The 27,474-nt window shown below is 34.2% G+C and overlaps 2 protein-coding genes across 2 annotated transcripts; both read right to left on the bottom strand.

The window, feature by feature from the left end:
- Nucleotides 1–1,626: 1,626 nt before the first annotated feature.
- LOC131625282 (chaperone protein dnaJ 20, chloroplastic-like) lies at nt 1,627–2,337 on the bottom strand. Its single transcript, XM_058896166.1, has one exon. It carries the CDS (start codon nt 2,306–2,308, stop codon nt 1,769–1,771), a length of 540 nt encoding a protein of 179 aa, XP_058752149.1. The 5' UTR covers nt 2,309–2,337; the 3' UTR covers nt 1,627–1,768.
- Nucleotides 2,338–18,489: 16,152 nt separating this feature from the next.
- On the bottom strand, nt 18,490–19,293 carry LOC131625278 (chaperone protein dnaJ 20, chloroplastic-like). The gene has a single exon (XM_058896164.1). The coding sequence runs from the start codon at nt 19,219–19,221 to the stop codon at nt 18,679–18,681; it is 543 nt and encodes a 180-aa protein (XP_058752147.1). The 5' UTR covers nt 19,222–19,293; the 3' UTR covers nt 18,490–18,678.
- Nucleotides 19,294–27,474: the final 8,181 nt, after the last annotated feature.

Raw genomic sequence — 27,474 nt, 5'->3', positions numbered from 1 at the left:
TACTACAAACCAAAATATAGCGTATTCAATCATCATCACTTATTATAGATTGTTAAGTGTTTGTTCAGCTTGTTTCATTCTGGCTAGAGTCCCACATTGGATATGTTAGGGAATGATTTTGTGTTTATATACCACACAGTAATATAAATGAATAAATTAATTACAAGTTGATAATGGACCATTAGTCCAATATAATTCTAATTAGATTTTAGTTTAAATAATTCTGGAAAAAAATGAAACTTAAATTAATGAAAAAAAAATAAAAACGAAAAACAATATTTAATGAAATAAAAATATTAAAAAATCCAGGTGGACTTAAAAATAATAATAAAATTTTAAAAATGCCACATGGACTGCCAAGTTAGCAAATAAAGAGAATCTTTGATGCAATCTGGCAATTGGGGGCTTATTTGATGGAATCTGGAAATTACAAGGGGGCTTTTAAAAAAATTTTTTTTTACAGGGGCTTAAACCGAATCTCGCTAACATTACAGGGGAGTTTATATATTTAACCCTTTATAATATATAGTTTAAATATTTTTCAGGAGAGATGTCCACAAAAAGAACTCAAGGTAGTTGCACATGGGAGGAAACTTAAAGGATGGGTTCCACATTGTCCTCACCTGAGATAGAGAGGCGGTTGAGTGATTATGGCCTATCTTCACTACAGAGAACCAATTTGCCGAGGATGGACCAAAACTTAGTGACTCCATTTGTAGAGAGATGGCATCTAGAGACATCGTCATTTCATATGTTATTTGGTGAGATGACCATTACATTGGACGACATTTCTTATCTGCTTCACCTTCTGATTAGGGAGAGTTCTTGGACCCTCCACCAGGTATCACTGAAGCAGATGTTGTTTCTCTTTTTGTTGATATACTGGGTGTGCCATTTGAGGAGGTAACTGTACAACTACATGCTTATAGAGGTGCTTATTATAAGCTGGAATGGATGTACACCATATTTACACGTCATCGAGCTGCTTCTAGATTTGATTGTGGTGCTAATGCCTATATGATGATGCTGGTCGGTTGTACTATTTTTGCCGATAAAACTTTTACTCTTGTCGAGGCAAAGTATCTACTACTATTTAGAGACTTGGCTCGATGTAGTAGATATAGTTAGGAGTTAATTGTGTTGGTCACATCTACAGATATTTAGGAGATGATTCTATGGTTACTTGCAAGCAGCTTGGCAAATATGACACTCTGTTACAAGTATTAATTTTATTTAGTTTATTTGCTTTTATTTATTATTATTATTATTTCTTTATTGATAGTATTAATTTTGTAACAATGTTAAATTCATGAGTATTTTCCAACTGGTAGAAAAATATGAGAGAATCATATTGCAACTAATGATGGTGGACTTCCGCGAACTATGAGATGAGCATACAAGCAAGAAGTGCTTAAGGTGAATGAGTTGAGAGACATGTATTGGACATGCTAGCATTTGCTAATATCATATTCAACCATTCCAGAATCATAGAGTGGATTGTCCATTTGATGATATATGTATGTACACGGGATGTCTGAAATGGTGTGGCATAGTTATTCCATGCCAGTCTGACAAATGTAAATGCCATTTTTAATGACGCGTGATTAATTTGAATACAAAATTAAATTTATGGTGAACTTCTATATTTTCAATCAATAGATATAAGTAATTTATTTTTATACACGGTCAAATTATGAGTGTTTAAACAACACTATTCATGAAAAGTGTACAACAAAATACTTACATAAACATAAAGCTAATTGCAAAACTAGCAATTTTGATGAACTTTATTCATATTGTTCTTGGATCTCATTCTACTACCCCATGATGATGCACCACCCTTACCTGTATGAGATCTTATACTCAAATCGACAACTTGTTCCATCCACCTACTTCTTCTCAAATCATCCAAACCCAATAACTTACAATCATACTCTTCTTTAAGCTTTGGATTCGACAATATCGTATAAGCTTCATTCAGTTTTACAAACATCCTAGTTGATTCCTCTTTCTTCAAACCATCATGACAAACATCAGGATGATACTGAAGTGCCATTCTTCTATAAGCTCTCTTTATCTCATCTGTTGTTGCACTTTTAGGACTTAGAGATAGTATATTGTACAAGTTTCCATCATCTAGCTTATGATTTATTGGAATACTTTTTGTGGCTTTGCATGAGACAGAAAAGTGAACCGTACGAGATTGTCTTTGATGATTATATGAAAGTGGAAGGCTATGATGATGTTTGTATGGCTTTGAAATGTTGATTAAGCTTGAGCTTGAGTTTAAGGATAATAAAACATCCATTTTGTTTCTTGTCTTTCTGTGTTTTTGAGAATGCATGTGGGTGTTCTCTTATTTATAGATAGAAGAATGTTATTTGAATTTGTGTTACTATTATTTATTTTTTATTTTTTATTTTTTATTTTGACATATACATACATATTCCGTCTAATAAATCAGTTCTTGAAAGGAATGTTATTTTTAATTTTTATTTTATTTTTTTACTTTTGTTTCTTGCAAGTTGGTGTATTTTATTTTTCTTAAAAATAATTCCTATATGGTAAATTATTTTGGTTTAAGTCCCTAAAATTAAAATCTCCAGTAAAATTCGAAGGAAAATTCATAGAAAATTTAAAAATTTTCTTGCGGATTTTAACTTTAAGGACTAAAAGCAAAAGAATTCTAATATTCAAGAATCATTTTCAAGAAAAATAAAATACAAAAAACAAAACTAAAAAATATGTCAATTTACATAAATAAAAAACTTATTTAAACTTTTTTAAAAAAAAATTAATATTGTACACACGGTCCGTTTTATGTTTAAGATAGTGAAAATTCATTGATAGATAAAAACTAAACAAAGTAAATTAGTTAAAAAACATTATTGAAGCATTCTTTAAAATCTAAACCTAAGTGATGAACAACAAATATATTTTGATATTGCATAAATTAGATGTAAAAGTAGAGTGAGAAAAGTGGCGGAGCAGCGACATCGAGTGAGCCTGTAGAAGACTGGCGTGACGATGTTGAGTGAGGTTGGTGGCGGAGCTGACGCCACAGGAGGCTGGAGGAGGAGCCGATCCAATAGTATGTCTGGATTAGTAGGGGTGTTCATTGGTTCGAGTAAATCCGAATCATGCCGGAATCCAAACCAAACCATAGTGTTTGGGTTGAATATTTTTTTATTTCGAACAAGAACCCAACCAAACTAATGAAATCCAATGACTATTGGTTTGGGTATCGGATTTTCAATTTTTTACCCGCAAACCCAACTCAAACCAACCATAATTAATTATCATAAAATTACTATAAATAATTCAACTTCAAAAAGAAAAAAAAGTAAAATATCGTATGTGTATTGTGGTAAATGAGCATAGAACTATGAAACACATTCTTTATCGTAAGTGACTAATTGTAGATTCAAAAGCTTTTATGTTAAATATTTTTCTTGTTAGATATTTTTGAATTTATTAGAAAAAATTGCTAGTCTAATATTTATGATTAAACACTATTAATACTATTTTTTTTTATTATCATGAAAAACTAATTTCCGTAAATAAGTTAATTTTTTCAAATATTTTTACTTTTTTTATCTACCCGGTCAATCCAACCCAAATCAACTCGTTGTTTCTTGGTTAGGTTCGGTTTGAGTTTATCACAAAAATTTACAAATCCAATCCATATAATTTTAATCGGTTTGGGTATTGAATTCTCTCAAAATCAAACCAAACTGGTCGGCGAACACCTCTATGAGTTAGTAGGCAGTTTGATTTGTCTGATTCTATGTTTTGAGCTTTTTTGGAACCGTTAAATTTCAACAGCTATAAACAAATATTTTTATCATTGATATCTTTACAACCTTCATAATTTTATAACTGAAAACATAAATAAGAGTTTGTGAATTCTAGTAGTAATCTTAGAAAGACAATATTAAATTTTTAAGAGACTGATTTTGGAAGAAAATGGTGAAGCCTTGAGTGTCTCACATAAATAAATATAAAAAAGATGTTCAAATCAAAGAGGTTTGTCTCAGACATTTGATTATTTCAAAATGAATTATCATAATAAAAAATAAGATAAATAATAAATAAATAAGTGAAATTAATAAAATAAAATAATTAAAAAAATAAATGGAGAAAAGTTAGTTTTTATTAAATAATCAATAAAGGTAATAAAATAAATATGAGAAATCATTAAATTAGCTCTAATCTTGACCTAATCACTTAATAAGTTTATATATAAATTAATATTTTCATAACAATTTTTGAATGCATACCTAAACTATTGAGATGTTTAGGTGACACTCAACATATCCATAAGACGTGAGGATTTTAAATATGAACTTACAAAGGTGGTAAAATTGACATCTACCGTATCAAAGTTTGTTAAATACATATCATTATTCAAACAATTGTCATTAGAATAATGTTTTGTAGTTGGAATGGAAAGAGACTTGCATCTACAATTCACATTAAGATTGCTTACTGCATAATTGATTACCTAATCTATATAAAATGCATAAGTTTCTCAACTATTCTTTCATTAACCTAACTAAATGTGTCATTCATGACTACCCTTTCTGAGATCAGTCTTATCATGGATTATGTAGGATGTTAAAAGTGTTAACTTTTATTTAAAAGTGCTAACTTTATAGCCCCACAAAATAAGTTGGATAACATTATTCTCCCTTTAGTCTTAGGCAAGACCTACTTTAAAAAAACAGCCCTTCCTAATTTTAGGTTTTCTTAATTTTCGTTATCTCAAATTGACTAACTTTATTGTTTAACTCAATAAGTTGGGTAACATAGTTCATATTATGGTTTTAAATTGCGGACAACATCATGTCATACGACTGCAATATTGCGGTTGCGGTAGTGTACGTCTACATCCGCATCAGACCGCAATTGCGGTGTGATTACAAATATAAAAAAAAAACTGCATCCAAGAATATGCAAGGGGAATGTATTAGCACCCCTCACATCCATCGTACTCGATGGAATCCATTTAGTTAGTTTTGTGATCGAATGTTAGCGTAATGTTTACTTGCGTTCTAATTATAATGAGAAAGAGAGAAAGAAGGGAACGAGATTTGATTTTTTTTATTATAAAAAAGAAGTTTGAAAAATGTATTTGGTGTTGACCAAGATTTATTATGAAATTATTTAAGTGTTTTTGAGTATGAAGTGTAATGGAAAATCAAATTGATGTTGATCAAGTGTTTGAACTTATCTTGAGAAGGATGATTTTATGGTGCATTCATTTTATCTTGAATAGCAAGGATATGATCTAAAGTGAATGGAAAAGTGTTAGGTACCAAAGTATGTTAATATTAAGTATAGTAATTGGTACTTTTCAATTCTATTTCATGCAAATTCTTGGAAAATCCCCTGATTTTAGTGTAAATAGTCGTATTAGAATTTAATCGAGTAAATCATTTGTATATAATAAATTTTTGGTAAGAAATTTCAGGCTTAGGTATTTTGTGGAAGCTTGGAGCATGGATTGGACTAAAGAAGGTTTTCAAGCAAAATAAGGTAAAAAAACAGCATGCTACAAGACGGTTTAAGAATTTTAAGTAAGAGTGCGCTTAGTGCGAAGAAGGCTAAGCACGGTCTGCGACTTTTTTAGCAATATATATATATATATATTTCAAATCAGATTTTTTGGGGGACTTCTCCTACTTTTGAGAGAGAAATATCTAAGGAAAATACTGTTCAAGATAAAAATATTTACAGATAAAGCATCATGTTCAAATTCAAGCAATTACATTTAAACTTTAAAGCATTATGATTCAAGGCTTTGGATTCAAGCTATTGCATTTCAAGAAGGTATAATGATAATATTTACCTTCACTAAAGTCTTAGATTCTCAAATTCTCAAAATTACCATGCATAAAAAATCTTTGATTCAAATGCATAAAAAGCTTATTATTTATCATGCATTGGAAAATCTATTTCTTTGTTTTAACCATGTTAAATCACTTTCAAATTAAATATATTATTTTTCATGTTTGAACGATGTTAAATCACTTTCAAATATATTATTTTTCATGTCTGAACCATATCAAATCACTTTCAAATATAATGTATTGACTTGGATAAATCAAAAGATGTTGAATAAGGTTGGTTCAAATATTTAGACAATTTTTTAATTTTTCAGTTTTTTCAAACATTCAGATTTTGGTAAATTATGGCATTTTGATCAGCCGTAACAGCATAAAAACCGCCATAATATACAACGTTCTGAAACAGTATTTTTAAATTTGAAATTGGCTTAAATGCACTTTTGATCCTTGTAAGTTAGCGAGTTTTTGATTTTCGTCCCTGTAAGTTTTTTTTTGGTCTGAATCCCTACATTTTTTATTTTCGCGTTCGTTTTAGTCCTTAAAATCAACATTCGCAGGAAACCTGCAGATTTTCCAGCGGATTTTGGCTTTAGGGACTAAACCTCAAGCAAAAAGTAAGATATAGGGACTCAAACAAAAAAAAAACTTGCAGGGACGAAAATCAAAAACTCGCTAACATATAGGTACCAAAAGTGCATTTAAGCCTTTAAAATTTGAAAATTGCTGCGAACTTGATAAGTCAAGTGACAATTTTAACCGACTTAACAAGTCCTATACAAATTTGAAAAAAAAAATAACTTTTTTAACACCTTTTCATGCACTTTTCATGAAACCTTTTCATTTTAACTTGACATTTGTTCATGTTATTTTTCTATGACTTTACCGTGTTTTTTAGAGGTGTTATGCACTTATAAATACATGAAATTTCAAATTCAAATTCACCTCTTCCAATAAAAAACTCTTAGAATTTTCATAATTCACTTTTCTAGTTTTCAACTTTTATTTAAAATATTTTCTAAATATTTTCACATCATCTACACCAGAAAATACTTGAGCAATCTAACACCTAGTACTTGTGAAATATTATCATTGGAAGGGAAGATCAATTACATTGATATATCACTTAGAGTGATAATTACTATAAACCTATCTATTCAAAACAATTTCTAGATTTGATTGTATTCCTTGTTTTCAAGATTGTTGTAAACAAGAGAGTAAAAATGAAAGAGTTGTTTTCTTGTTCTACTTGGTTGTACCTTGCTATCCAGGATTGTTGGAAGCAAGAGGTTGAAAGTGAGAGAATCGTTCTCATTTCAACTTGATTGATCTAAGAAGATGCTTTTGGTAGTTTTGTTGTTAAAAGATTGTAGGAGAAGTCTTTGGTTTATGCTTGTACAAATATCTAACAATAATGAAATCCCTTTTGTGTTGAAAGGGGACTGGAGTACTCTTAGAATGTGAGGGAAACCAGGATACATCTTTGTGCTTTTTACTTTTCCGCATTTACCGCTTTCATTATAAATCATAAATCAGAAAAGAAAGAAACACATTTATAAACTTTTGCACCAAACTAGAAAAATAAGAACAAGTATTCTAAAATCGGATAAATTTTCAAAATCCTAATTCATCCCCATGTTAGGCGTACTCTTGAACTTACAAGGAGATCCGCTTTCTCCTATTCTCTTTGTTTTAGTTGCGGAAGGTCTTTCGGGCTTGATGAAGAAAACGATAGAGATTGGAGAATGCGAAGGCTTTCTTGTTAACGGTAAATGTAAAATTGACATTCTTCAATTCGCGGGTGATACATTGTTGATAGGGGATGTAACAGCCCGATTTTATTCGCTATTATTTTAGTAATTATATTATTTGATGTAGTTAATAATTATTTATTTATTTAGTTATTATGTGATATAATAATTATTTAAGTATTTAATTATGTGTGTGTTTGTGTTATTTGCCTTAATTAAGTAATTAGAGAGGTTTTAATAATTTGGGCCTAAATGGTAGAATATAACATAATAGATGGATTATGGGTTTAGCCCATTAATATAAGAGATAGTAAGAGTAGATATTAGGGTTGGAGAATCATAACTCATTTTGGGGGAGAAAGAAGAAATAGAAGAGAGAAAAACTCAAAGGGAAGAGCACTTAAGGGAAGAAGAAAAATTATAGAGGGAGCCTCAATTTTCGCAACAAGTTTCAGCAGATAACCACCTTGGCAAATCGGGCGTATCTCTCAACCCAACTGTTGGATCGTTCCGATACTTGGACACGGCTTTCCTGACTCATAAAGGTAAGTTCTGACCAGAGCGATTTTCATTTTGAGGGTTTTAAGTTCGTCTGTTAAGCCGATTTCCGAACTGGTTTTTAGGTGTGTCTCCAAATGATGTTAGAAAGGATTTCTTTTAGAGAAAAGCTTAGAGCTATGGTGAAAGAGTCCAAATTTACCAAGGTAAGGGGGAGAATCATTATTATTATGGGTTAGTATGATTGGGTCAATGGGTAGATTAACATGATTTAGGGATTTTTTTCTTCAAATTATAGGTTTTGACATGTTTAGGGAGAAACCCCTAAATTTCTATGATTTGTGATTATTAGGTTTTGATGATAATCTTTGATATGTGATAATTAATTGTGTTTGGAATTGATATATCAGTGAGATTAAGAGATAAATTAAGAAGCCAATACCAATGCATACTCTATTTTTTCGTTATATATACCCTTGTTGCTTCTTTTTTCATTGGGTGTCCTGTAGCGATATAGCAGTATTTGAAAAGACACATATGAGTTTGTATATAGTGTAGCATCATGATGAGTATCACCTATCATCATTTTTTTGGTATAGTATATATATTCATGTATTTAATGATATATGTGTTACTTAGTTATGGTTATAGATAGCTTTGGTAGAAGAAATATATATAAATAGTATATGAATATAGGCGTAGTATATAGAAATATATATATATATATATATAAATAGTATAATCCTAATTGCATATATTATTGGTATTTGTACATACATTCATAGCATGGTTGTCTTTATGGTGGAAGCGGTAAAACTGTGGGTTCACATGGTAAGAGACGTTGATCCTTGAATGGAAATAGGCATAGTAGACGTGATCCTTAATTGGAGATAGGCGTATTGGCTTTGATCTTGTCCGAATCGGAAGCGTGGCTTGGATTCTAGATATTGGATCGGAAAGCGGTGAAACGTTGGGTTCACATTTGGTACCACATGCATAGAGTCACATGTCTTGCATTGAGTCACATTGGTGTTATGTGATTTTTGGATATATGCAATTATGTGATTGTTATGTGTGTATGAGAAGTGATAATTGAATTTGGTGATGTTTGGATATATAATTTGGTGATAAATGTGAATATGTGATAATGATAGTTTGTGTACATATTTGGAATAATAGTATTGAATCCTTTTGAATATTATACTATTGAACTTTGTTGCATACTTGAACATGTGAAATATATTGAATAATACTATTTACATGATTATGCGACGTGTGATAAATTCCTATGATTGTTAATTAAATCATGGTACTTTATTATAATTTCTTCATAATGATTTGAATTATCACCCTTCTGTTTGAATGTTACCCTTTGTTGGTAACGTGCAGGTTCAGACGCTTAGTAGCTCGTGCGAGGTTAGCCGGAGAGCGTCCGAGTTTTGTTGGGAGTTTAGATAGTGATTCAATGCTTTGGTCATGTAACACTGGGTTGGGATTAGTAGTATTGAACTCATGTTTTGTTTTGGATATGTATTATGATATTATCTTGTGAACATGTATGTTTTGTTATTTGTTGTTGAGAGGCCATAGTGCCGAATATCTTGGATATGACGTTATATTATCTTGTGGATTATTATTGAGATATGGTTATGGTATGGGACATGATCATTTATGAAATACATGAGTATTTATTATTTCCAGTGTGAATGCATATTCTTGATGAATTATGACAAGTGAAAGGTGTTACCTTGATGACTAGGTGTAATTGTATATTTGATGATGAATGATGTTGGTTTTTGAAACTTTTTAGTTTTTGGAAACGTCGATGTGGCGCCCTTTGTTTATATGCGTACTTATTTACTCTGATAATATGTTAAATATTTGGGGTATTAGAAAGAGGTGTTACAGGGGAGGGTAGTTGGAAGCAAGTTTGGGCTATCAAGATGGTGTTGAAAGCTTTTAAAATGGTCTCGGGTCTAGGTATCAATTATCACAAAATTAAGTTAATTGGTATCAATGTTAGCAACAATCTTTTGGAAGCCGCTTCTTCTCTTTTATCTTGTAGAGTGGAAGGAAAGGAGTTTACTTTTCTTGGCATTTCTATTGGGTTTAATCCAAGGAGACTCTCGACTTGGAACCCTACTTTGGATAAACTGAAAAGGCGTCTCTCGGGTTGGAAGAATAGGTTCCTTAATCTAGGAGGGAGGATTACTCTCCTAAAATTTGTCTTGTGTTCCCTTTCTATTTTCACTATGTCCTTCTATAAAATTCCGGTAAATATCGTTAAAGAAATTACTAAGATTCAAAGTAATTTCTTGTGGGGAGGTTTTGAAGCGAAAAGAAAGATTCACTAGGTGGATGGGAATGAACTGTGTCGTCCATTTGATAAGGGAGGATTGGTTTGAAAAGAATCAGTGATTTCAATTTAGCCCTTCTAAACAAATGGAGATGGAGGATCCTTCAAATTTCGAAGTCTATTTGGTACAATTTGCTCCGAGCCCGCTATGGTGACATTTGTATGCAGGTGGTTAACGAAGAAGATTTCAACAAGGCATCTTTTTCTTAGTGGAAGGATATCTTATCGCTTGGAAGGAACTCTCGCAAAAAGGATGTTATAGTAAACAACTGTTTAGGTAGAGGCTTCACTACCTCCTTTTGGCATTCTTTGTGGATTTGTGATTCGTCTCTAAAGGACTATTTTCCTTCTCTTTATTCGGCTTCACGGTTGAAGGGAGTGTCAGTGGCTGGGATGGGGGGTTGGAGGGAGGAAGACTGGTGTTGGGGAGACTTTGAAATCCATTGATCCTTATCTCGCACCAGCTATGCTGGAACTTCGGTTTCTTCTTGAGGATGTTGTTTGCAGCGTTGCTTCCACTGATTTAGTTTCTTGGGAGATCGAAAAAATGGATTTTTTTTGTTATCTCTTACTATCATTTTTATGCATGTTTTCGTACTCCTTTCGCCCCTTAAAACGAGTTCGATAAAGCATTAGCCCTAGTTTGGAAAATGGAAGTCCCCTTCAAGATTAAAGCGTTCGGATGGATACTCCTCACTAATAAGCTTCTGTCTAAGGATCTTCAAGAGCGCACAAGATCACACAAAATCACACAATCCAGGTTCAAAGGTTCGACGTCACGAGCATGGAGCCACGGGTCTACCCATCCCACAAGGCGTGTTCTAAGGAATTTTGTACCTGCCGATCGGGTTCTACAAAGGTTCCCAGAGTTTTCAATCTTCTATCGGATACTACCGGCACGCACAATTGCTCATGGGCGCCAATAATATGCCTAAAAAGACCTCGTCTGAGTGTATCGCATGACAACAAGCTCAAATTGGTACTTGATCTTTTTTCTTCGCTACATCCTAAAAAGGCTTAGATGGGTTAAAAGGTTCTAGGCCATTCAGCTTCGGCGGACACTCACTATTGAAAGTAATAGCGTTCTTACGATGGTTCGTAACAACCTCTACTACCTTCCATGAGGCTGTTGCACCCCAAAATTTGCCCTATTTATTTGAGCTATAAGTTAATAATGACGTTTATTTCGTCATTCAAAAATGGAAGAAAAATAATAAAGAGTTTCCATGGGTTTAAGAAGATACGGTGTGAAAAATGGTTTAAATAGTGGAAATACGAGAAAATTCACAAGTCATATTTGGAAGGTGATATGAGCTAAGTTCCCGTGTTGTCCTGACCGTTTCGACGATATCTACAACTTTCGTGTTCGGCTCGGAAGCCAATTCTTTGAGGAAGGTTGCCAGATTTGCAAATTACTTGAGGTTTCGTAGTGAAAAACAGTGCTGAATGTAGGGTTTCGGACCTCAGAAAATTCATATCTCCTAATCCGCTCGTCGGATTCGCTTGAAAATTTAACTGGAGCTCCGTACCATCATTACCAAGATTTCATATGTTCGGACCGATTGCCAATTATGCACGGCAAACTCCCAGAATTTTAAGGATCGCCGCGTTGTCTCGGTAAAAAGTGTGTTTTCGAGTATGTCGCGCCGAGTTCGAAAATTCATAACTTCTTCGAATTTTATCGTATGAAGTCCATTCCGGCGGCATTTCCTCGGAAATTTCGTTAGCTTCGATTCTTCGTCACACATGCTTGTTCAGATTGTCATACCCCAAATTTGTCCTACCCCTTTGTTGAATGCAGTATAGGGCAAGCAACAAAAAAGATTTAGAAATATTGATCCGGGAATTATCGTCCTCAAAGATGGAGAGATGCCATTCAACAGTTTCTACGGTTTCGAGCTCGGGATTGAATGAGCAAAAAGTAAACAAAGATATAGACATGAAAAGAATAAACACATTCTTAGAAGAGAAATAACTTATCAGGAATGTAAATATATTCACTCTTCACAAACATACACTTACCAACCCGTTATACTCAACCTACGATACTCATCTATGTCATCACGTATCTCTCACATAAGCGTCCATCTCTGGAGCACAAACGAGATCATCTCACAACTAAGGTTATCTCTAACGCGAAGTCGCGAGAACATCCGTATTCTCGCGTCGGCGATCTCTCGCGCGCCGCTCAAACACGAAAGCATTAAGTACAGATACCCAAAGTGAATGCTAGCTCTAAATCTATCTCTAGAGTTCAGAACCAACAGATTATCATCCTAGATTAGGATTTAAGAAGTTTATCTCTAAAGCAACCCAAATCCCCAGCATAGAGCAAAAATCCAGAATAATATCAACACAGATTTGTAAAGCAAGTTAAACATAATATTATAATCGGTAAATATACATAAGATTCAAGTAAATATACAAACAATACCCAACCAAAGAGAAATACACAAAGAAGAAGAGAAATGAACCGAAGATCTCCCGGTTTGTCAGCTCCGTTCGACGCTCAATCCACCCCCGATCATCCTTATGCAACCTCCGAAGTTGTTTTCTAAGCCAATTCTACTCTAAGAATGAAGTTGATGGTGTTGGGACTCAAAAATACCCAAACCATGACCTAAAAATGTGATTTTGGCCCCTTTTAACGAGCTGCTGTCTTAGCAGGTCCGCTTAGCGGACCCCCTCCGCTCAGCGGACTCAAAATTGCATCCAGACGCTGATTTGCTCCGCTGGAGCTCCGCTCAGCGGACCCCCTCCGCTTAGCGGAGTCTGCTAAAAATCAGATTTTGTTTTCGCCATAACTCGAGAACCGTAACTCCGAATTGCGCCCGGTTCGAAGCGTTGGAAAGCTTATTCAATGCTCTATCCAATAATGAGTGAATGGAAACCAAATTGATGATTTTGATCATCCTTATTTTGATTCTTTGGAAGTCCGCTTGATGGTGGCTAAGCGGGCTTGCACCAAAACTGCGAAATCGAAGCCGTGCCTTTGACACTTTATTCCTCAAGGCTCCAATAAGCATGAATACCTATAAAAACAAAGGAAAACTATCAAATGGTATAAAAGTATATGAAAATACAACTATTCACAAAGTATACATATTTATACACAAAATGGGGAATTATTCAAACGGTATTAACAAAAGTATCGATAAGTGCCACTATTTACATACTCAAAATATCGACATTTTGGCACTTATCAAACTCTCCCTAACTTGAAACTTTGTTTGTCCTCAAACAATGTCAAATAAATCAAAGAATCAAAAGTAATAAACCAAAGAATTGTGAATCAACAAGTGTTGAAAACCAAAAACAAATGTATGGTTTAATACAAAAACGTATAAACAAAGTAAATACTTACCACTATCCTACAACGACAATATGTAAACGAAACGAATCCTAAGCACAAAAAGCATACAAAACATTCTAACACAATACATGCTCACATCATGAATCACACCTAGCAAAAATTCATCAATGGATGAAGAACACACAAAGGTGAAGGTCTTTTAACACTCATCCAACAATCTTGCAAACAAAAGATTAAATTATGCATTCATCCAAAAATCACATTGAATATACGAAAGCAAGAATCACAAGGGCTTTTCAAGGTTGTAATGTGGCTTGGTAAACAAACAAGGGATAAGTCCTAAGGCTAATCGAAACAAAAACTTTCCTAAACCTAAGGGAGTGATCAATCCACCAAAGATTCAAACAACAAAATCTCGATTAAACTTCTTTCATAACCACAAGTTTCTCAAACCAATCACAATACTTATTAGCACAATTATTCACTTCTCTTTTCTTTTTCTTTTTCAAAACTTTTTCTCTTTTTTTTCTTCTTTTCTTTTCTTTTCACTTTTTTTTCTTTTCTTTTTTTTTTCCTTTCTTTTCAACCTCATAGAAACAACCAAATAAGTAGCAACCATTTCTCTCCCCAACTTGAATTCAACCACACCATCATGTGAATACTCCCTACTTTCTAAGGCAAGGTAAAAATTCATAACAAAAATCATGGTTGAGAGTTCAAGAAAATAAAGAATCAATCATCCATGCAAAAATGAGAACTAAACACTCAAAGATAAGCATTTAGCAAAAACAACATGGACATTGACAAAAAGGCTCAAAAGGGGTAACAAATGATCACACACTCACAAGGTGAATTGACTATTTGGTTTTGGTAGTTGTGCTCAAAATGAAACAAAATGCCTTGATCCTTTTCATGCTTTCATAAAATCAACATAAAAAAAGATTAAGCATAATAAAATCCAGTTCAAACAAAGATTGTGGCCTCCAGCATATGTAAACAATGGAAAGCTTCCTCACATTTATGGTTTGGGAACTAACGTGATTCAATCAACAAGCAAATAATGCAAAAGAATGAATGGTATGGCAATTGTACAAATGAAAAGTTTCCTAAACATGTTATGTTATAGAAAGCGATAAATGAGTACCTTGAATGATACAACTTCAAAAACAATATCCTACCATACATCCGCAAGTTGAAACACTCAAGCTTTGGAAAATCACCTCAAAAATCTTCGAATCACCGAACAAAATTCGAGTACAAACAACCAATAAAAGAATTAGAAAAACAAAACCAATATATACTACTAATTAGCCTTGGTGAAAGTGGGAAAAATGAGTGAACCAGGTGGAATGGGAACCCCACTGGTACAGAGCAGAAAAACAAAATTCTGCTATGCTCGCTTAGCGAGCTATGCTCCACTTAGCAGACATAGCAGAAACCAAAAAAATCAGAACAGGATCTGTTGTTCCAATCACTCACCACTTCACCTAAATAACTCATAAACAGAAATATAAACAATATTTACAACCATTGGGGTGCCTCCCAACAAGCGCTTGTTTTACGTCGTTAGCTCGACGCCTTTATTGTTTCGGTGTTTGGAAAGTAGCCTCCTCTCGTCATGCCATGGTGACGTCTCACCGCACAAGCCTAAAGAAAGTTTCCTAACCAACCACTCAACAAATGTTACTGGTACAAATATATACAATGATTAAACGAACATAAAGGAAAACACAAGTATACAAATATGTATATGAACAAACACATATATACAAACATGAAACACATTTAACTATTAACATACACAAAGAGAAAATTTAGTGAATGTTGGATTAACAAGTTGAAAAGTGAAGATTTGCTATTAAAGAGCTCATCCGAGATCAACATGTTTCACCAACATTCACCAATAAAAGTATACTTATATGTAACATATACAAGAAACTATATGGTGAACATAAACAAGTAAACATGTACAAGTAAATATATACACTTGAAACTATACAATATATACGTTATATACAAAGATCAAGACCACGGAAACTATTGCGATGCAATTCAAACAACCATCCCCGGCAACGGCGCCATTTTGTTGAATGCAGTATAGGGCAAGCAACAAAAAAGATTTAGAAATATTGATCCGGGAATTATCGTCCTCAGAGATGGAGAGATGCCATTCAACAGTTTCTACGGTTTCGAGCTCGGGATTGAATGAGCAAAAAGTAAACAAAGATATAGACATGAAAAGAATAAACACATTCTTAGAAGAGAAATAACTTATCAGGAATGTAAATATATTCACTCTTCACAAACATACACTTACCAACCCATTATACTCAACCTACGATACTCATCTATGTCATCACGTATCTCTCACATAAGCGTCCATCTCTGGAGCACAAACGAGATCATCTCACAACTAAGGTTATCTCTAACGCGAAGTCGCGAGAACATCCGTATTCTCGCGTCGGCGATCTCTCGCGCGCCGCTCAAACACGAAAGCATTAAGTACAGATACCCAAAGTGAATGCTAGCTCTAAATCTATCTCTAGAGTTCAGAACCAACAGATTATCATCCTAGATTAGGATTTAAGAAGTTTATCTCTAAAGCAACCCAAATCCCCAGCATAGAGCAAAAATCCAGAATAATATCAACACAGATTTGTAAAGCAAGTTAAACATAATATTATAATCGGTAAATATACATAAGATTCAAGTAAATATACAAACAATACCCAACCAAAGAGAAATACACAAAGAAGAAGAGAAATGAACCGAAGATCTCCCGGTTTGTCAGCTCCGTTCGACGCTCAATCCACCCCCGATCATCCTTATGCAACCTCCGAAGTTGTTTTCTAAGCCAATTCTACTCTAAGAATGAAGTTGATGGTGTTGGGACTCAAAAATACCCAAACCATGACCTAAAAATGTGATTTTGGCCCCTTTTAACGAGCTGCTGTCTTAGCAGGTCCGCTTAGCGGACCCCCTCCGCTCAGCGGACTCAAAATTGCATCCAGACGCTGATTTGCTCCGCTGGAGCTCCGCTCAGCGGACCCCCTCCGCTTAGCGGAGTCTGCTAAAAATCAGATTTTGTTTTCGCCATAACTCGAGAACCGTAACTCCAAATTGCGCCCGGTTCGAAGCGTTGGAAAGCTTATTCAATGCTCTATCCAATAATGAATGAATGGAAACCAAATTGATGATTTTGATCATCCTTATTTTGATTCTTTGGAAGTCCGCTTGATGGTGGCTAAGCGGGCTTGCACCAAAACTGCGAAATCGAAGCCGTGCCTTTGACACTTTATTCCTCAAGGCTCCAATAAGCATGAATACCTATAAAAACAAAGGAAAACTATCAAATGGTATAAAAGTATATGAAAATACAACTATTCACAAAGTATACATATTTATACACAAAATGGGGAATTATTCAAACGGTATTAACAAAAGTATCGATAAGTGCCACTATTTACATACTCAAAATATCGACATTTTGGCACTTATCACCCTTTACTTCTAACTGGCTTAGGCTTTGCATTCATGTACATACATCACTTAGGTCATAATTCATACCCAGGCATGCATATCATTGGTACTATTCAAAGGCTAGCAAGAAAAAAACTCCATTGCAAAGAAGTTTGATCAGAGAATAAGAAAACTGAGGTATAATCATGTGGCTCTATGTTCATTGAAGTCCTCCTGGATTGGGGTGTCTCTCTGCTTCAAATCAGGGCATTGATTGAAGAGTGCAAGCTTGCAAATCGTCTGGTCCTTTGAATCAGGGTTTCTTTGACCAAAGTCAACCAGTTGACTTTCTGGTCAACATTTAATCAGGAATGGCTTCTATGTGTGGAAAACTTCTCATGCTGACCTTATGGAGGTGTTTGTTTGACTGGAATTGATTGGAAGAGATTTAATCGGGAATTTCATCAATAGTCGGAAAAATCGGAACAGTTGACTTTCGGGTCAAAATCGGGAAAATTATCCAAATATTGACTATTGGTGGAAAATTAATCAAGAAAAGTCACAGAATGAATAAAATCGGGAGTTCGACAAAAAGTTGCCAAAAATAGCAAAAAGACAAAAAAGGACAATCTTGAAGATTAGAGGTATATTATTTTTCCGAATGATTCTCTTAATTGTGTTTTTTTGTGAGTCTATCCTCGAATCAGTAGATCACACTTTTTTCAAGTGTTCTAATGTGTCAAGTTGATTTGGAGGGAAATAGCGGAGTGGATTGGTATGTCGGATGTAACGGTTGAGGATCCTAAAAGGGATTTTCATGTTTTGGTACAATTTTTGTAAGCACATGAAATTGAATGAGGGTAAATTAAGTTGCATTTGGTTGGCTACAACTTGAAATATATGGCTCCTTAGGAATGATATTCTTTTTCGAAAAGACCCATGGAATTTTCTAAATACGATTTGGAACATTAAATCTTTAATTTAGAGGTGTCTTTCATAGGGGCTTATCCCAATTGTAATTTTACGAGTTTAGCAAAGATTCTTTGTTATTCTTTTCATAGATTCAATTGGTTTCTAATCTCCTTTTATTTTGGTTGAGTTTATCTCGATTCATGTGTATCAGATTTTAAGAATCCTTAGTTCTCTTATTAATACATCTTGCTTAAAAAAATGTAATATATAAATAATTTATTTTTGTATAGTGTCAAATTACGAGCTTTTAAATAACTATTAAGAGTTAAAAGGTATTGTACTAACATGTGTAAAATAGTTTTACACTGTTATCTAATAAGAAATTTATCATTTAGTCATATCATATAATTTATTTAAAAATAACAATATAATTTGACACTTATTATGATTGTGATTGGTTCACAATAGTCAATATCCTTTATTCTCAACTATTAACGAAAAATACAACAAAATAATTACATGAAAAGAAAGCTAATTGAAAAACTAGATATTCTGATGAACTTTGTTCATATTCTTCTTGGCTCTCATTCTACAACCCCATGATTCACCACCCTTACGTTGATGAGATCTTCTATTCAACTCAACAACTTGTTCCATCCATTTACTTCTTCTCATATCACCCAAACCCAATAACTTAGAATCATACTCTTCTTTAAGCTTTGGATTCAACAATATCTTATAAGCTTCATTCAGTTTTACAAACATCCTAGTCGATTCGACTTTCTTCAAACCATCGTAACAAACATCAGGATGATACTGAAGTGCCATTCTTCTATAAGCTCTCTTTATCTCATCTGTTGTTGCAGTTTTAGGACTCAAAGATAGAATCTTGTACAAGTTTCCATCTTCATCATCTAGCTTATGATTAATTGGAACACTTTTTGTGGCTCTGCATGAGACAGAAAACTGTACTGTACGAGGTTGTCTCTGATGATTATTTGAAAGTGGAAGGCTATGATGATGTTTGTATGACTTTGAAATGTTGATTAAACTTAAGCTTGAGTTTAAGGATAATAAAACATGCATTTTGTTTCTTGTTTTTTCTATGTTTTTGAGAATACATGTGACTGTTGAGTTCTCTTATTTATAGATAACAGAATGTTATTTTAACTTGTCTTATTATGTTAACTGAATTAGTTTTATAAATACTTTGTTAGTTTGGTATTGTGATTGGTGGTGTTTAGGTAACAATGAACATAGCCATAGTTTTACGATAAAACGTGGGGATTTTAAACCTCCACTTTTGGAATAAGTTTTGTAGCAGAAATGGAAAGTCATTCATATCATAATTAGAGATCAATCTTATTCATAAACCGTGTAGGATGTTGAAAGTTCCAACTTTATTGTCTAACTCAATAAGTTGGGTAACATTAATCATATGAATTGATTGATTCAAAAATATGCCATTGACATGTGGTTGAGAAGATCAAAATTATAGATTCTGGGATTATACTTTTTTTAATATTTATAAAATAAAGTCACCCTTTATTCTCAAGGGATTCTTAGTTTCTAATGCAGTTTTTTTTTTAATAACTAAGTTTTAAAAAAAATACAAAACTAACTCGTTTTTTAAAATAATTACTTAAGTAACTATGTTTGAGGGTGTTTTATACGTAGGTGTCATTCCATATAGTGCATCCTATTTTTAAAAAAAAAATTCAGGATTTACATGTGAATTTACCTGCGGATTTACCAGCAAACCAAATATTAAAATATTCCGCAGATAAATTTGAAGAAAAATCCGCAATTGGAAAAATTTTTAAAAAAATAGGAGGCGTCATATGGAATGACACCTACGTGTAAAACACCCCAAACATGATTATTGGTGTAATTTTTTTAAAATATGAGTTAATTTCGTATTTTTTTTAAAAAAAATTAATTATTAAAAAGAAATCTCGAATGCGCAATAGCACCACAAATTGATTATTATGTATAGGAAACAAAACAATTGGCTTTAATTTTTTTCTTTTTAAGTATGCATCGATTTTCTTTTATTTTATTTTATTAGATAAAACTTAGATACAATTCTTTAGGTGTGATTCTTACTATTTTTAAATAATAAAATGATAAGTGTATAATTTTCTCTTATACATATGTAACTTTTTCTTATTTTCACTCCTTAAGTTATATTTAAATATACTTGTCATATTTTCATTGAAAAATAATAAGGACAATATCTAAAAAATGTATATAAGTTTTCTCCAATTTTATGTATCTAAGTTTTCTCCTATTTTAATTTATTTTTCAAGGTGTGTTGGTCATGGAACAAGAGATCATCGATGAGAGGGAGTGAGTCCTCTGATGCATGGTATAAATCTCAGGTGCACTGAAGAGGAATCGACATGTAAGTTTAACACTCTAACATTCAAGTTAAGGTGTAAATTGCATGAGTAAGAATGAGATCATATCTGCTACACGTGGCAATTTGTAGATGGTTAAAAATGTCTCTGCTTGATCGTCACAGAAAAATGCATGAATAAATTTGACGGTATGTAGTGGAATTGCAACTCATATCAGGTGTGAAATCCTTTTAGTAATGCTTCACTTATTCACTAGATTTTTGTGACAATGCTTTGAGTTGAGACCTTATAATTAGACTTGTTTTTTTTGGGATTTTATTGGCACGAGATAGTTATCCTGTAGTACTTGTTGTCACATATAAAGCGAGGATTGCATTAAAAATTTAGGAAAAATTTACCCCATACCCTAACATTTATCCCCAACTCCAACCATAAATCATTTTTGACCAAAATGCCCATTTATAAAAATAATCTATTTTTTCAAATATTTTCTTTTTCCTCATTTCAATCTAAAGTTCCCCGAGCCATTGAGAGACTGTAAAATTTGTCTTTTACTGGAACTCATTGAACCAAGTTATCTGATCCACAAACATACCACTAAAAATCTTTGAACTAAGTCTTACTTCCAAGTTATCTGTTACACATATATTCACTTGGAATATTTATATTTGAGTTCTTCGATCCCCAAAATTATAACCGTAAGTCTGGCAAGTAAGTCATCCAGTAATTCTTTTTAAAATAATCCTTCAGAGAACATTGAAACAAGATATTCAGTGAAGAGAAAAAGGCAACCACATGTCTTACTTCCAAGTTATTCTAGGTGGATATTTTTTTAACCATCAATGTCTTTGGCGACAGACATCTGATTTTTTTTCAAAATTTATTAAATTTGATTTTTTTTTGTGTTAGTGGTGCAAACCCGAGAACGTGACGATCAGATCTCATCCCATGCAAGTGTAGAACGGGGAGCTCGACATGTGATGGATGTTGAGGATGAGCATGTAGGCGCATCTACACTTGCTCCACAACAGCCACAATTTTCAGGCGGATCGCCATTTATGGTACGACGAGGTAAGTAAATGACAGTCATTTTATTTTGAATAATTTATATTTTATATTTTATCATATATACTTTAAATTTTTTTCAAGAGAGATGTTCGAAGAAAAAACTCAAGGTTGCTGCAAATGGGAGGTGGTTTAGTGACTGTAGTATATCTTTATTACAGAGAACTATTTTTTGGAGAATAGACCAAATGTGATTAAAACTGAAAGGCATGGTAAAATAGTTAAAATAAAAAAGGTGAAGTCAAAACTGAAACAAGAAAATGAAATACGAGAGTGTGAAACAGAGGCAAGAAAAGGAAGGGTCATTTCATAAGCACATCATCCCGTTCCTTGAAAGATTTGAAATGAAGGATAAAATACCCCCTCTTCATGGTAGTACATATCAAGAAGTTGCACAAAATTCCAACTCTTAGTCATAAAGGTCTTGACATCACTCATACGGAATTCTCCACCCAGTGCACATAGAACAAGGGACGGTTGCCAAAAATTGAGTTCAAAGATGATATCCTCAACTTCTATCTCCACCTGAATCTCCCCATTGATAATTTTCGGTGCAATGAACTTCATAGGTCTACCCTTTGCAGGATTCCTGTTGTCATTCAAAACATCAACCCATAATTTCCTCACTTCGTCATGTTTTGGAATTAGGATTTCAGCAGGCTAAGGGGTTTCTTCAATACAATCCTGTACAATCTTTCTAGAACTCGCTTGATGACTTTAATTCTCATTGTGAACAGTGTTATCCACAGTCTTCACTGGTAGACTACTCGGAGAAGGATCAGAAGTCAGTGGCGGCGGCACCGTCTTTTTCAAACGCCCACGCCCCATCTCTCCTTCACTGCTTTTCAACATTACATCCTCATTGTCGCACGCTCGCGAGAATGAACAACAGAGTCGCCACCAATATATTTATCCCAAAGAGGGAAAGGAATATCAGAAAACCTAAGATGGATAAGAACGAGGTCTTTCGACCAGAGATCAGGTAAGAAGTCGGTTACGCGAGGGGAAGGTATTAGCACCCCTCACGTCTGTGGTACTCCACAGGATCCACTTATGTTTGTTCTATTCTAAGGGTGTATAAATCTAAAGCTTAATGCTAAGAGAATGCATGCAAATGAAAGAAAAGAAACACGGGGAAAATAAGGTTTATAAATAATTGTGGTCGCTTAGGCCCCGCGACCCAATGCCTACGTATCCTTTTCAGGAATCAGAGCGCCTAGTTCGGCTCTTTAGTTTTTGTTTGTTTTTGTGTTTTTTAGTTGAACAGTTACATTCGCACTCCGCTGCTCGACCTCTGGAGTCTTAAGCTGGGAATGGAGCGGAAATAACGTGTCCGATTAGGAGAAAGAATGCCCTGAAGGCAAGAGAAAGAATGCCTCGGAGGCAAGAGAGAGAAGAGAGAAAATTGGTTTGTGTCTTTTAGATGTAATTCCATGATGAACAAAACCCAATACAAGGTTTCGCACCACTTCATTACTTTGTTTAGGTCTGAGCCTTTATTAGATATTTTAGATGTTTTTGATTGGTGATTTTTAAGGGAATTTACTTTGCGATTCGAATCACATAAAATGTATAATGATCGAGAAGCAGATTAGGGAATGAATCCCACTCACTTCTATCCCATTATGTAATGTTCGAGAAACAGATTAGGGAATGAATCCCACTCATTTCTATCCCATTAGTTAATGTTCGAGAAACAGATTAGGGAATGAATCCCACTCATTTCTCTCTCATTAAGTAGTGACAGAGAAACAGATTAGGGAATGAATCCCACTCATTTCTATGCCACTAAGTGATTGAGAAACAGATTAGGGAATGAATCCAACTCATTTCTCTATCACTTTCTTAATGTGATTCGCATCTATATTTGTTAATGTTTTAATGTCAAAAGAGAAAAAGAAGAAGAAAACTAGCCTAAAATGAATAACTAGCCTAAGTGTTTAAAAGGGAATTTCTAGATCCTAATGTTATCATGGTTTCTACCTAAAGTTAGGAATTTAAGGAAAAAAGACTAATCCTAATAGTTATGGAGATTATAGGTCCTAAATCTAAAGGAATGAGATTACACGCACAAGCAAAGATCAAAATTACAAGTAAACAATGATACAAAAATAGTGCAAAAATGACTAAAAGAATGACTTGAAATATGGTACAAAACATGGAAGCAAATGATGCAAAATATAGTACCAAAAGTGAATTAAAGGACTATTATTTTTATTGATTTTTATATGACAAAGAACAAGAATTCTAATCAAGCAAAAGAATTAAAATACAAGCCTAAACTAATATTTTTTAGTGATTATTTTTATATGTCTAAAATTGTATTAAAAGCCTAAAATTGATAGTGAAGAATTAGTGATTCAATTGTTAGGAAAAATGGTAAAAATCTAATTAAACCTAAGTTTATTAATTAAACAAAAGTAAACAGGGGGTGTGAATCGGAAACCAAAGTGGTGAATAGCAAGCGCTGGGCCCAGAGTGTTGGCCCAGCAGGTTTTTTGTTATTATTTTCTAGCCAAAACGGCGTGATGGGCCCTGAGGGGAGTGTGATCAGCAAAAAGGCCCAAGAAGTGTCATTTTCGTTCAGATTTTGTTAATAAAAAAGGCATGGGCCAGGGGGTGACGAATAGCAAATTCGTGGCCCAAGATTATTTGTTTTATCCGTTATCATTATTCAGATTCTAATTAAAATAAAAAAGATTGATTAAAAGATAAATAAAAAGAAGATTAAATTGGGAATTAGGTTTTGAGTTGTGACGTTTCAGATTTCTCGAGCCCTCTCTCTCTCACTCTCGTAATCTCTCTTCGTACTCATACCTCACCGGAAATCGCTCCGCCGCGCCGGAGGCGGCGGAGCTTGACCGAATGCGAGATTAAAACACTCAACCGCACCTATTTCCCTTCCTCTCTTCGAATCTTTAACTCTCTTTCACCGATTCAAACTCAACCTCCCCTAATCGGACCAAACACCAAACCCTAGATCTAGATAGAAATCAAATCGAAGGCTAATGGCTACGAATCATAGATCAAGATCATGGGGGAATAACTCGGAGGTGCTCATACCACACCACAACATCAAGAACAGCAAGAGATGAAGAAGGAGGAGCCGATTCGAAGACTTACCTGGATGACGAATATGGCGACAATCGTTGCGGAAAACCGGAGGAGAGACTCCAAAGCTCTTCACTTAAGTGTGCGAAATAAACGCAGTTGAGGAACTTGACAAATTCTTCAGGTGATTCTTTAGATTTCCACGCCTTCTCTTTGTTCTTGCTTGCGATATCTTCTTCTTCTACTATTCTTTTTCTGTATTTCTGCGTTTTCGTGATTGTCGTTGTTGAGAGTGCGTGAGATTATTGTAGTTGCAGAGCGTTTGAGTGTTGAAAGATGGAAGCTAAGCTCATTCTATTAAAGCTTCAATGAGAAGCTTTAATGGAGGTTGACGGTGAGAGCTTTGAGTATGGGTGAAGAATGTGACTGAAGGTGAGAGAGAGAGAGAAGGGATGAAGATGAATCTCTGTGAACAATGGTGAAGAGGTGGTGGTGAGGAATGGAAGCAGAACCTCATAATCGTGGAGGTGATGAGAATATATAGAGGTTGAGAGTGAAATTCAGTTGAGGGAGGAGATTCTGAGCCATTGGATTAGAGGGAGTTAGTTATGAGATTAAGGGTGAGGATTGAGTCCAGTGGAGAGGTTAGTTATATTCTGTTATAGGTGTTGGAAGTTGGTTAGAGGCAGTTAATTAGCTGTTAAATTAGTTGGGAATTCTGTTATATGAATGATGAGCTGGCATATTCAGTTAGCAGTTAGGGGTTAGTAGTAACTGTCAGTAGGAAAGTTAGTTAGAAGTTGTGTCAGTTATAGGATCGGTTAGAGGAGGTTAAGGGGTTGTTAGGAATTGAGATGGTTAGTAATTGGTCAGTGACTTTTTTTTGCTATAAAACTGTGTTGGGGTAATGTTTAGGAAGTTAGAAATTATTTGGGCTTGTTAGCAAGTTAGTGAAGGTTAAAATGTGGAGTGGTTTTCTGTTTGTGAGTTGGGTTTGAAATAGGTTTGGGACTGGCTCCTTTTCTTGAGATGCTGCAGGGCCTTACTTCTGAACTAACAAAGATCTTTTTTTTTGTTAATGATGCAGGTTGAATGTAGATTTTGAATGATGTACTTCATTGGCAGATATAGAGCAGCACTGGTATTAAGATCTGAATTTAGATTGTACTGGATGATTGGTGGCTGATAATAGTAGAGCTTGTTTTTAAACTGAACCGTAAATGAATGTGCAGGGTCAAATTGCAGGCTGCCTGGTGTGTTGGGATAACTTGAAGATGAATGAAAGGCTTTGAATTCAATCATGATGTGATACGCACATTCAATGCAACGAATGCCAACTTCCTACTCGCTTTAGACTTGGATGGTGCAACAGATTCAAGACAATACGAAGGCCATGATGAAGATGCTTGGAGTTTTATAGATTAGCAAAGCTACTGATTTTTTTGTATAGTGTTTCTTGATGGAAATATGTATAATCTTCGTAGTAGACTTGAATGATCTTTTTGTATAGACTTTGGTAGTGGCATTGAAAGGAATTGGAACTGATTGTGATAAATATGTATTGAATCATTGCTTTGTTTTCTTTGTTTTCTATATGAAAATAGTTGTAGAAACTGTGATAAAAGATGGATGTTGTCATGTGACGATTATGTATTGCATATTTGTTGGCCTCCTTTCTTTACATGATGAAATGAAGTTTCCCTCCATTTGTACTTTATGAATAAAATTGAGGCTTGTATGAATGGTAATGCTGGCCTTCCTGAGCTTGTAATAAACCTTAAGAGAAACTTTGAAAGAGCTTTGCAAATGGAATTCATCTTAAATATTGAATATAGTTGAAGCTTGAACTTTGAATAATTATTTTCAAGTTATTGTTTGGATCCAAATGACACACACATTCAAGTTAATCCAGTACTTCAAACGGTGATAAAAACTTACTTGAATCAAGCCAGAAGATATGATAAGGATCAAATGAAATAAGCCTTAAATGATGATGGAAACCTTAATCCATAAGAGCCAAGGCGCTTCCAAAATTGTGTTCTCTTTACTCGCGATCCATGAAACTTTCTGAGCCTCATTTCAAAGCACATAGGAGAACTAGATGAATGAGTCTCTGTCAGATGTATACATCCCCAAAAATCACAGTGAAACTTTAATAATTTAAGATCTTTGATTCCAATGCCCATGGTTATTTAATGATGCGTGATTTTATTGGTGACCTAAGATGTAAATGAATGAGATATGTAAGCCAATTAAGAATAATTAGATGGGCAAATTTTGGGGTGCAACAGCTGCCCCTATTTAATCGTCTTAAACCTGAAGGAGAGATTGGCACTAGCCTTTCGAGCGTTCAAGGTAGAAGAAGATTAAATATCAAGAGAACCTGAAAATTTGCCTGATGAGAGATAGAACCCACTGGGGAAGAAATGGTGTCAACTCCCCTGAGGAAAAGTGTATCAATTCTGGATTGAATAAATTAACTCTGGGTTAGAAATGAAATAGAACTCAACTCTGGGTTGAAGAAGAAAAGTGGGTCAACTCTGGGTTGAAGAATAAAGGGAAGTCAACTCGGGGTTGAATAAGAGGTAAATATCGACTCTGGGTTGAGAACGGAAAGGGAAATTAGTATTAGTGGGACAAGATATAGGCATCAACTCTGGGTTGAGAAAGAAAGTAAGAACATCAACTCTGGGTTGAAAAAGGGAAATATGAACAATTAGAAATAACCGTCAACTCTGGGTTGAGTGGGAAGAAAAAGGTGACCGTCAACTCTGGGTTGAGTGGGAAGAGATAAAGGATAATCTTCAACTCTAGGTTGAGTGGGAAATGATAAAAGATAACCGTCAACTCTGGGTTGAGTGGG

The sequence above is a fragment of the Vicia villosa genome, linkage group LG1, assembly GCF_029867415.1.
Source record: "Vicia villosa cultivar HV-30 ecotype Madison, WI linkage group LG1, Vvil1.0, whole genome shotgun sequence".
Lineage (NCBI taxonomy): Eukaryota > Viridiplantae > Streptophyta > Magnoliopsida > Fabales > Fabaceae > Vicia > Vicia villosa.
Note: the sequence above shows the minus strand (reverse complement) of the source record. Positions and strands in the feature narration are given on the sequence as shown.